Source organism: Oncorhynchus nerka, linkage group LG5, assembly GCF_034236695.1.
Source record: "Oncorhynchus nerka isolate Pitt River linkage group LG5, Oner_Uvic_2.0, whole genome shotgun sequence".
Classification (NCBI taxonomy): domain Eukaryota; kingdom Metazoa; phylum Chordata; class Actinopteri; order Salmoniformes; family Salmonidae; genus Oncorhynchus; species Oncorhynchus nerka.
This window is the reverse complement of record NC_088400.1, coordinates 40026730-40038486: the sequence shown is the minus strand read 5'-3', so window position 1 is coordinate 40038486 and position 11757 is coordinate 40026730. Positions and strand designations below refer to the sequence as shown.

Here is an 11757-nt window from a genome sequence, read left to right as displayed (position 1 = left end):
CGCATACACACAAACCCATTAACTCTTTGCAAAAATGCACACTAGCGTGCATAAAGGAATTGTCTTATGTGTTCTCTGTGTAGTGCCTTGAAGTGATGAAGTCACTTTGTACAGTTTAGTACACATAAGAGTCAACCTCCAGGCTTGCAACCATCGAGATGATATTTTTGCCTGATGTTATGCTATCATTTATAGAGGGAGGAATTGTTGCTCTTACTCAGACTTTGAATGATTGATTCAGATACACACCGGTCAATATGTCATCTGAGAAGCCTAGTTCGAGGGTTTGAGAGCCAAGATTTTCATCATAAAATGTGGTCTTTGGAGGCTATTGCACACGTATCTCCCATAGACTGAGTGTTGGCTAGAACGAGCGTCCAAAAGGTTGAAGCTTTTGAAGGATGAGCTTGTCTGGAAAGTTTCTTATTGAGCTAGGAGTACTTGGTGTGATTCCTGTTGCCCTCTGCTGTGTGAGAGAATAGATGATGGTAGATCTGGAGATAAGCCACACTTGAGCAAAATGAACTCCAAGGCAGAACCTAGAACATCAACAATACAAGGCAGTTTTCAAGCCAAATGTTTTCTTTATTAGTCTGTTTCTGTACAAAAAGCACTGGATCACAGAAAAAAAACCATGCATCTATTTACAGCGTGGTCAAAGACAGAAAAGGAAAAGCGGGGGGGATACCCCCCTTTTTGTATTTTAGAGACATTTAATTAAACATTGTGCTTTGATAGAGTATACTTTGATGGTACATTTCATATTTGACAAAGGTGCAGTACCTCTCCCCTTTTCATATTGAATAAAACATTGAGAAAGTACACTTTGCAATTTAAAAAACCTCTGCAGAAAAACCAGGGCAGCAAAAAAGCAAGCTTTCTACAACTATAACAAACAAAACAGAAAAATGTTGCAAGCTATTTGAAAAGTCAGTATAGGGATGGAATGGATACATGGGGGTGAAGGGGAGGATTGTGAGAAGTCAGCCAAGATTTAACTCGAAGAGAAAACGTGTGTTTTCATTGAAAATGGGTTTAGAAGTCCATAATATTGAATTCAGATGACATTCTATGAGCTGGCCTTGACTCTCGTAATTGAAAAATGTCTCTCTCAAAGTGGTGCAACAGATTTTCCCTTTTCTTCACAAGCCCACATTATGACTACATGTTGATGCCACCCGATGATAGCTGATTTATGTCAATCACTGCACAGAATTAGCATAAAATCAAAGGTTTAATCAGGCGCATCATTGATTTTTTGTGACCTATTGTCCCACTATCATTATGTTACACAGGCTATGTGGAAATTTGGAGGATGTATCGTTCAACATATCCTAGTTTAAACTACATCCACTGCAGCTCAAATGATTATTCAAAACCATCAAATGAACGACAACTGTAACTAATTCTTAGGCATCTATTTATTTCTACTATGTTTTGTAACTTTCCCCCAGGGCGTTGCTGTAAATGAGAGTGTATTCTCAGTCAACTCACCTGGTAAAATAAGGAATAAATAAATCTGCAACAGCATAACTCCATTTTGAAAAAAAAAAAAAAAAAAATTCTAAGACCACACTTCAATTAAGAGTATCAAAACAAATGAAAATGCATTGTATTGGAGCGTGTTCTATTGTAAAGGCATCAATTATGTCTTGTGTTCTTTTACGTTTCAAAACCATTTCCACTGAAATGTGGAGCGATAGCTTGCTTTACAGGAAATACACATTGCATAAGTACATGATACAGATTGTGTGCAACGACAATAACACCACCGACAACACTGACAGCAATGGAAGGTTCATCGAGATCGGTGAGCCCTACACTTGAGTGGTCCCTCCACAGCAGTTATTGGAGGGCGTACTTGAGTTTCAACCTCGCTGCTGATTCAGGCATGTGTATTACATTCATTACCACCAAAAACACAAGGAATAGGCTTGGGTCCGTAGTTAAGATGGGAAAGGAGTTGAATTCTAACCAATGAACGGAAAAAAAATGGCTACGCCTAAAATTTGAAGTAAGGAGTATGGAGGATTAGGATGGAAGAGTTGTTGAAAAAGAGAAATTCACGTGAAAACAACCTTGCCATTTTAGCCACACTGACAAAAATGTGAATCGAAGAATGGCTACAACAACAACAAAAAACATCTTGGTGTATATTTGTACTAGCCTTTGTCTATTGTATTTTTTTTCATCTCCATTTTCTGTAATTGTTTTCCTTTTTTGTATTTTTTTCTTGCTTGCTAAGATGCATTGCTCTTGTAAGTGCCCCAACTAAAATAGTGCATTAAGAAATAACCATGATAATACACATTTCACAATAATACACAAAGGACAAGGAGAACTGGCAAAACACAAATGCTGTATACAAAAAAAAAAGTTAAATATAGTATCGGAAAACCATTTTTATACAAAAGTGGTGGGGCGTATATCCTGCTTTAAAAGACAGGGTGACCATGTCATGTTTGACTTTTCTCGTTTTTACAAAAGGGTTGTTCCTCTCCTTTTTCAATCTTTTTACAATATCTAAAAGGTATTAAGACATCAAATGTGTTTACATATATATTTAAGACTATCATTCAGGCCTAAATCACAAAAGGAATCCCAAAACATACTTTATAAATACATACAAAATAAGCACAATCAGAAGAATAACAAGAAATCTGGTACCTAAATGTGATTAAAACTGCTGCAAGCATTTCTGGTTAAAATCTACCAATCAACACACCCGGAAATATATCTATTGTACTATGTTTCAAAAATGGTAGACATCTAAAACCCTTTAACCTCAAAACCTCGGGCTGTTTAGTACAACATTTGCTATTTGCTCCTTGGCAGAATGTTTGCCAACCCTTTCGTTAGATTAGAAAATTACTGCATTTTCCTTCAGATATGATAAACGCACATTATTAAAAGCTATGGTACACAAATTAAAATGCTAAAAGACTACGACATTAGATATCAGTTGTCTTTTTGAAGCTGATTTTTTTTATAGACATTTTGGGGAATTCTCATTGAAACTCCCACCGATTTTGAGTCGGACAATTGACAGAGTGTTGGATATTCATGGCTTCTGCACTTTTTCCATAGTTGACCGTTTTGAACTGTAGGCCTTTAGACTCTACCTGCTCACAGTGGTTATATGACTGACAACGAACTAGGTTCATTCGAAGATCCAGTCAAAATACTTTTTCAGACATGCAAATGAACCTCGTAGGACGCCGGACAATGCTTACACGACAAGGAGTAACTACCTGCCTTTCAAAACCACAGTTTGTTATTCACATTGCTATATTTTCAGATACATATCTATGTGGAAATGCTACCTGTTGGGCAAGGAATGGCTTACAAGTCCCAAAATGCAAAACACAGAAAGTGACGATGAAGTCAACTACTGAACCAACACAAAGATAATTTAGCGTCATTTTACGGGTTTTCCGGTTACTTGGATTTTCTTTGTTGTGCTGTTCTGTTTCCAGGAGTGAAGAGGTTTGATGGTCCTGTTTTGGAGGTTGATGAGATTTAAGCTGATGCTGTAGAGATTCTGTGAGCTAGTGGAGATGTGGTCAATCTGGCAGTAGGCCCTCTTCACATAGGTGGGACTATGAGACCTGCCATGGCTGAAAGACAGACACGCTGGTTACCTAATAAAGTGGGGAGACGTTTTGTATCCATAACACATTTTGCATCGATAAAACGGTAATATAATGTTGTAAGGATATCCCATAGAAAATCATTACACACCCTCTTAAATGAAAAGCCGTGTGTTGAGGTAATTATGATATGCATATGGATTTGCTGCAAAACCTAAGAATGACAAAATTATATTTTTCAAATATAATAACTTTTCCAGTCATGTTACATTGACTTATAATCAGTCACTCTATGTCAACAAAGATTCTCAGCCAAATTATTTGATTGTGATGAATGTTTTGAAAAGTCTCAGTCTCAGATTCCAAAATCTACTTTACCAAGAGCCAGAAGTTATGGATCAACTTTGACCTTCAATCCACTACTACCTCAGGCCACATCATTACGTCATGTGAATTCTAGCATTACAGGGTCTCCATGACAACGCCCTTTCTAACAATAACCCAGGCAGAAGTGGGCGGGACTGAGAGGCAGGAGAGGGGTGGGATGCTCACCCTGTAGGCTGCTGCCATTGGTGGTGGTGCAGGTGGGGGGCGGGGAGGTCTGTGGCCGCACGACAGGGGCGAAGGCGCTCTTCTGTTTGACTGCAGAGATCATATGGACAGGAGAGAATGAATAAGGGCCTATGGGTCCACCGGAGAACAGAGGGATGGAGGAAGAGGAGGAGGAGTAGGAGGAGGAGGGGGAGGTGGTAGATCCTAACGGAGAAGACAGACAGACAGACAGAGGTTGGTGAGTGAGTGGACTGAGATGAACTGTAACAGTGAGGGCATGCATGGGGGCTGAGGAATGGATGCCTGTCTGAAGAAGGGTCAAGGTCTGGAGTGACAAGCCCGGAGTAAAAGGTGCACAATATTTGCAAAGTTGATCCATAACTTGAAGAGGCCCATTTTAGACTTGACACGACAATACCTTGTTCTTGAGGGTAGCAGCAACCTCCATCCATGTTCACAACAAAAAAAGAATTGTGTGGATGTGTGTACAGTATGTGTAGAATGTTCATGTATGAAATGCTGACTGTGATAATAAAGCAATTTGATCATAATCACAGTGTATTTGATACCCCATTCTACCCAATAATGGCTCGGTTAGTCTCTGTAGTTATTGCATATTTTACCACAAGAAATATGATTCCAGTAAGGTATGAATCCCTGAAGCAGCTTATAGTCCCATATCTCACAAATTCTAAATGGGACTCTAAAATGGATGGCAAAATGCAAACTATGTGCATCTCTACATGTGAATAGTTATTTTGTTTGGTCTTCCTTGTACTATTGACTCATACTTGCTCTGTAACATCACAGTGGAGATTGTTTTGCTACTTAATCGAACTTAATGGGTTTGACCCCAAGCATGAATGATACTATGAGGGTGTTAGAATGTTAGTAGCGGCAAGTAATGAAGGAGATGGAACAAGGTATAGGCAAAGCAGATGAAGACTTGTACAATGCATATGGTACAGACAGACAAACCCAACCTTTCCCTTCAGTAGACAACACATAACCCTCCGCATCGAAAACGCCAGAACAAAACCGACTTTCAGTTTCGTATCCACAATCGACAACCACTGAGACGCTGTGGCATTGTTTTGTCTGCCGTGCTCTACACCACGCCTCTGGGAGACTTTGATCTGTGATGCTGTAGCCTAAACAATAAGCAACTCAAAAAGTCCCCGGGGGTGACAGAGTTCAAAAACACCCGTGACCTCCGAGTGGAATCGTGACTCTGAGCATGTTAATTAGAAGGAAGGATCAGGGACAGAGACACAGGAGGGTTCTAGCACTGAGGGAGAGAGGAGGAGTCCCTGTGATGTCATCTACGCCATGTGTGTGTGTGAGGAATTCCAAGGCAGGTGTCCTCAACACCAGTCCTCCAGAATGGCAGTGGACGCTGGTATGTTCTGTTTCTGTGCCCCCCCCCACGGAATGTGACATGCCTTGAGACGTGACGCATTGAGATGCAATCAGATATATTAATGATCATTGGGACCAAATAAGGCTTTACTTACTTGCGTAAGGGGAGTTGGCGGCGGAGCCGTTGAGGAAGCTGGGTGAGCCTGGCACCCCCAGGTTGGTCATGCCTGCTCCGTAGCCGTTCATGGTGGACGTGATGGTGTTGTAGTTGGACTGCTGGGGCGTGGAGCTGGGGACGTAGCCACGGGGCGATACGCTGTTGGAGTTACGGGAGTAACCTGGACGAAAGGAGGAAATGCTATAGTTAATCCAATGGCATCAGCACAGTGCAGTTTGAACCACATCACATTTGTATTCCATTGACTAACTCCGAAAGCATGGACCTGATTTTTACTATTCTAATATTGAGTATTCCAATTTGCATTGCTCACCTCCAGAACTAAAACCACCCGAGGCAGCATTTTCCCTCTCCCTTACCTGTTTGAGCACAATTCCCTTTACACTTCAAATCAGAACAAGGGTTAATAAATATTATGTCAAAAGTGATCATTCGATTTGGTAAGAGTAGGGCCTTTCAAAATGGAACCATAGTGTGAAGTTTCCATGTTTCCCCAATGAATTGAAGAGTTGAATCGGACACAGTGTGGCTTTTGAAAGGGATTGTCCCTGCTGCCCCTCCCTCCACTGTTGTTCCTGACATGTGTTTCCCATTGCCTGCACTCTTCCTGATCCCAGGGTAGCTCTCCATCAATTGCTCTCCTGCTGGGAATTGCGTTGGCTCAAACCAGGAAGTGGGAAGAGAGAATGAGAGAAAGAGAGAGAAAGAGAGAGAGAGAGAGAGAAAGAGAGAGAAAGAGAGAGAGAGAGAGAGAAAGAGAGAGAAAGAGAGAGAGAGAAAGAGAAAGAGAAAGAGAGAGAGAGAGAGAGAGAGAGAGAGAGAGAGAGGGAAAGTAGTATGGAGAGGAAGTGAGAGCACAACTGTGCCTTTCTCCCTTGTCTCTAAGCCCCCAGATGGGTAGGAGCCCTAGAGCCTCGTGAAGGCAAGAGGGCTATAACGAAGGGAGAACGGGTATTCAATACATCCTAGTTGAGGGCCAATCAACTAAGGGCTGGGGGTGGTAGAGGGGGGAGAGAGTTAAGGCATCTCCACTCCACTATTGGGGGGAGAGATGAAGGACAGGCCTAGCCTAGGGGGAGCAGTCAGTAACCCTATCCAGCTATCGCGGACAGCCTCTGGAGGTCAACGAGACCGAGACGCGCCACAAGGGCCGGGTAGTACCCCTACTCGCTCCAGAGGAAACTGTCAACGTGAAGCAAAACAACTGGAGTGGATGCAAGTTTGAAGACAAATGCCAGAGGAGGAATGATATAATCCATTTTTGCACACAACGTGATGTAAAGCAGATCCATAACGCTCGTCTGGAATTGTTTCAGTAAATTGCATTGCTCAGTCCTTTCATAAAGCTTGGCGTATGAGCCGCCCTCTATATTAATGCTTTATCTTGGCCAGGTCGCAGTTGTAAATGAGAACTTGTTCTCAACTAGCCTACCTGGTTGAATAAAGGTGAAATAAAAAATACAAAATCAAATTAATATTTGAGTCATAGTACATCATTTCTTGGAGCTCAAAAGAGGAGTTACAGTAGGTGGGGAAAAGTCTGATTCTGGGTTGCAAATGTTCCAATGATTATGGACATTATGGACTATGACATTCTGTATTTTCACGATGGCTGCAGTCCTGTTCCCATGACTTCATAGATTACTGTAGGTGTTCACTCGGTGGTTGATGTGAAAAGCAGACAAGGGGAGGGCAGGAGGAAGGGAGGAACTATGCTGAGGTGTCAGGGGAGAGAAAACATCTCAAGATATCTCTCGCATTTCCTCTTTCTGCCTGTATCCTCAGGTCCGACGTGAGCCAATCTGTTCATCACACGTTCAGACCTATTTCCTGTGCATCAGTCACAGAGCTGCTTTGTCAAAGGAAACAGCCCTCTCTAGGATAGGGGTGTGTGTGTGTTTGTGTGTGTGCGTGAATGCATACATGCTTGCGTGTGTGGAGGGCTTTGCATTATAATATATGCATAATAACATGCTTCCGCATTTTTGGAATTGTATAAATAGTGAATTCATACTTGCAACAATGGTGTCAAGCATGCACTGAAAAAAGAGACACACACTCACACTCTGCTCCCTGTAATCTTGACCGAGCTGCTGTCTTCAGTGTCTAAACTCTGGTTGCTTTATTCATGCCACCTCGTCTGCATTTTTTAACTCATTAGCACCTCCCCTTCTCATACACCCCTTCTCTACCCCATACTAACACACACACACCCTTTCTCTACCGCACACACACACAGTGTATGACTATCCTTGTGGGGACACACAATTCAGTCCCATTCAGAATCCTATTTTCACTCTTCCCTAAACCTAAACCTAATTCTAAACCTAACATTCATTCAAACCCTTACCCTAAACCCCCTAGAAATAGCATTTGACCTTGTGGGGACTAACAAAATGTCCCCTTGTTGGTCCCAACAAGTATAGTTAAACACGTCCACGCTCACACACGCACAGAGGGATACATTTTTTTTTAAAACACACAGAGGGATACATACAAAACAAACACACAGAGGGATACATACAAAACAAACACACAGAGGGATACATACAAAACAAACACACAGAGGGATACATACAAAAAAAACACAGAGGGATACATACAAAACAAACACACAGAGGTATACATACAAAAAACACACACAGAGGGATACATACAAAAAAACACACAGAGGGATACATACAAAACAAACACACAGAGGGATACATACAAAAACAAACACACAGGGATACATACAAAAACAAACACACAGAGGGATACATACAAAAACACACAGAGGGATACATACTAAACAAACACACAGAGGGATACATACAAAAAAACACAGAGGGATACATACAAAACAAACACACAGAGGGATACATACAAAAACAAACACACAGGGATACATACAAAAACAAACACACAGAGGGATACATACAAAAACACACAGAGGGATACATACTAAACAAACACACAGAGGGATACATACAAAACAAACACACAGAGGGATACATACAAAAAAAACACACAGAGGGATACATACAACAAAAACACACAGAGGGATACATACAAAAAAAACACATAGAGGGATACATACAAAAAAAACACACAGAGGGATACATACAAAAAAAACACACAGAGGGATACATACAAAAAAAACACACAGAGGGATACATACAAAAAAAACACATAGAGGGATACATACAAAAAAAACACACAGAGGGATACATACAAAAACAAACACACAGAGGGATACATACTAAACAAACACACAGAGGGATACATACAAAAACAAACACACAGAGGGATACATACTAAACAAACACATAGAGGGATACATACAAAAAAACCACACAGAGGGATACATACAACAAAAAAACACAGAGGGATACATACAAAACAAACGCACAGAGGGATACATACAAAAAATACACACAGAGGGATACATACAAAAAAAAACACACAGAGGGAATCATACAAAGGCATACACACATTTCACTGAGCGTATATTCACACAAATGGCCATGCCTGACGTATATGGCTGCTAAAAGCAGCTAAAGTACTGCTAAAGTATAGCCATGAAGCTTATATTAAAGAGAAACATAGGACGAGCATATCTACAGGGGACACCAATACACAGAGAAGGTGTGAGAAGATCAGAGGGTGAAGGGTGAGGGTCGTGGAGTGAGGGGTCATAGTGGGGGGTTGTGACACTCACCCTGGTCCCCCTGCGAGGCCTCTGAGATGTTGACGGCCAGCTGGCTGCTGAAGGAGTTGACTCCCATCATGCCGGAGTGAGCGGCCGAGCCGCTAAGCGAAGGCAGCTGGTTGTGGCTGCGGGGGACGCTGTACAGGGCCTCGGTCAGGTCAGCTGCCCGCTTCAGAATGATCTCCTGATGGGAAGGAGGGACAGGGAGAGGGGGAAGGTGGAGAGAATTGTGAGTTTAGAGATTTTATGTGTAGTGTTGAGTAATTCTTTGACCAGAAATGAACCTGATCATATATTTTATTTGGGCCACGTTACCCTTTATTTCCTCTTAGTCAGTACATTTAGCCTACTTCTACCATCTAGACACTACATAGGTAGTTATCCTGGCCTCCCAGGTCCTTGTGACCTGGCTGTTCTTGAAATATAAAATGGGATGTTCATTTAATCTGTAATTAATCAAAGAAAATAAAAACGCTTAACGCGTTTTTTAGAGTCGCGAAAAAGGAAAAACTTCAATAAATGCCCAGGGGTATGTTTAAAAGGATGAGAGCCAATAAAAATTGATATGATTACGTACCTGGTTATTGTGGGGCATTCCGTACAGGGCTTCTACTAAGTCTGCTGATCGCTTTAACAGCACTTCCTGAAATGACATCACATGTTACTGAATACTACAGTTCATTTGAAGAAAAACACAGTATGATACTGAGTTACATGAAAGACTCCACACTCGTTACAATTTCAGAATCCTGGAACTTATTGGTGGTTGACAGTAAAAATCGGAAGATTTTTTTTTACTGCTCGTATAAACGGAGAACGTTAAAACCTAAAACATGTAAGCGGTAAAACAATCTGGGATGTTTGGGTTTTGTGAGTGTAAATCATTCCATTGCATTGTAACTCTGTTTGAAAGTTATAAATAGGTTGCTGTAAGAGTCGGACCTGGATGTTGGGGAGTTGGGGTCGTAAAATGGGGAAAGCATTCAAATGTAATCATTGTTTTACAGAGCACAAGTCAGAGATTAGCTTTAATGGCAAGGCCTATGTGTGATAAACAACCCAGAGAAAGCAGCTGTCTGCATCTCATTTCCCCTCTCCCATTCTCTCACACACCCACACTCACACTATACTCTCTCCCAGTCAGCACTTAGGCGTCTCAAGTATTAGGCCCAACCACTCCCTTCCCAACCTCTTATGTCTCTGCTTGCAGGGGGTTTACGTTTTTGTTAAGAGCACACATTTTGTCACGGCACCACATAGTAACAAATTGTCATGATCGGAGGGCATCGTTACCAGGCCTCTAATCAAAATGGCTGCCGATGCACCCTGGAGGGAGTGATGGAAGGGGGAAGGAAGAAGCCTGAGGTGGTGGGAACCCATTAACACTTTCAGACTGCCTTCAGTGCTTCCGATCCGCCACTTCAGACCCCAGCTTATTAGAGCCACATTGCATCTGTTTATTGAATGCCTAATTCACCCCTCCCTCCTGCTCTCTCTCTCTCCCACCATCATCCCTCCATCCCCACCTCCTCCATTGCCCCCGGGCTGTTTTCCCACCACCCAGAGGAGGAAGTGTCCAATCTCTCCCCGGCAGCCCAGTGGGTCGGCGTGGCGATGGCTCTTAATAACAATAACAGGCCTGATAGATAGATAAATAGGGTCTGCCGGAGGAGGCGTCGCTGACAATCGCCGGGGCTAAATTGGGGGACAAACACTCACACATTCACACAAGGTCCTGTGCCTTTTCACTTGAGGAATGAGAGAGGAGAGGAGAGGACGTCACCACGAGAGTGAAAAGGAGATGCGAAGTGAAGAGGACAGAGAAGAGGAGTGAGTGAGGTCGAGAGGGCTGGGTTTGGTTGTTGTTTCCAGGGCTCTGTGGATGAGAGCTGGTGTTGTGGGAGCCTCTGCTGGAGGTCTCTGGGGTATTACAACGAGGAGGGGCCTCTGTCTGCTTTTCTGGAGCGTGATTGGTTCCTACAACACATCAAGACTTTTCCTTGTGTTGTAAAAAAAATAATAATAATTGAACTTGACCGAAACGCTGTCAAAGGAAATGTGCAGTGCTGTGGTGAACATGTATCCGGGAATAACTGTTTTCCTTATCGGTTAATCATTTAACTATTCCCTCACTGTTGGCCCTGTGTTCAGTGTTTGACAGGGAAAGAGTGAACGAGGACGCTCTTTCTTTTCTGTCCCCCATTTCCCACGACAAAATATGACCTTAGGAAAAATGATTCAGTCGAATCAGCCCGAGGAAAAACCATCTGCCCAGATGGGCAAGCATACTGACTTGAGTCACAGTGAGGAAGGGGTGTGTGCGTTTTTCTTAACTTCATGTATTCTCTCCTGAATATATGCTTGAAAGGAAATTAGATTCCCTTGTT

General features: G+C 42.3%; 1 protein-coding gene across 8 annotated transcripts in view; it reads right to left on the bottom strand.

Annotated features, from left to right (window-relative positions):
• Positions 1-1403: 1403 nt before the first annotated feature.
• LOC115129485 (transcription factor COE3-like) overlaps positions 1404-11757 on the bottom strand; it is a 96033-nt gene continuing 85679 nt past the window's right edge. For 2 of the 8 annotated variants that reach the window (XM_029659881.2, XM_029659879.2), the window contains exons 12-17: positions 9948-10013; positions 9380-9554; positions 5657-5839; positions 4143-4346; positions 3742-3804; positions 1404-3617 (exon numbers count right to left, since the gene is read on the bottom strand). In XM_029659881.2, coding sequence (XP_029515741.1) covers positions 3746-3804; positions 4143-4346; positions 5657-5839; positions 9380-9554; positions 9948-10013 — 687 coding nt within the window. In that variant the 3' untranslated portion in view covers positions 1404-3617; positions 3742-3745. The remainder of the gene's footprint in view (positions 3618-3741; positions 3805-4142; positions 4347-5656; positions 5840-9379; positions 9555-9947; positions 10014-11757) is intronic. The other 6 variants (XM_029659883.2, XM_029659882.2, XM_029659887.2 and 3 more) reach the window with 4 other exon arrangements.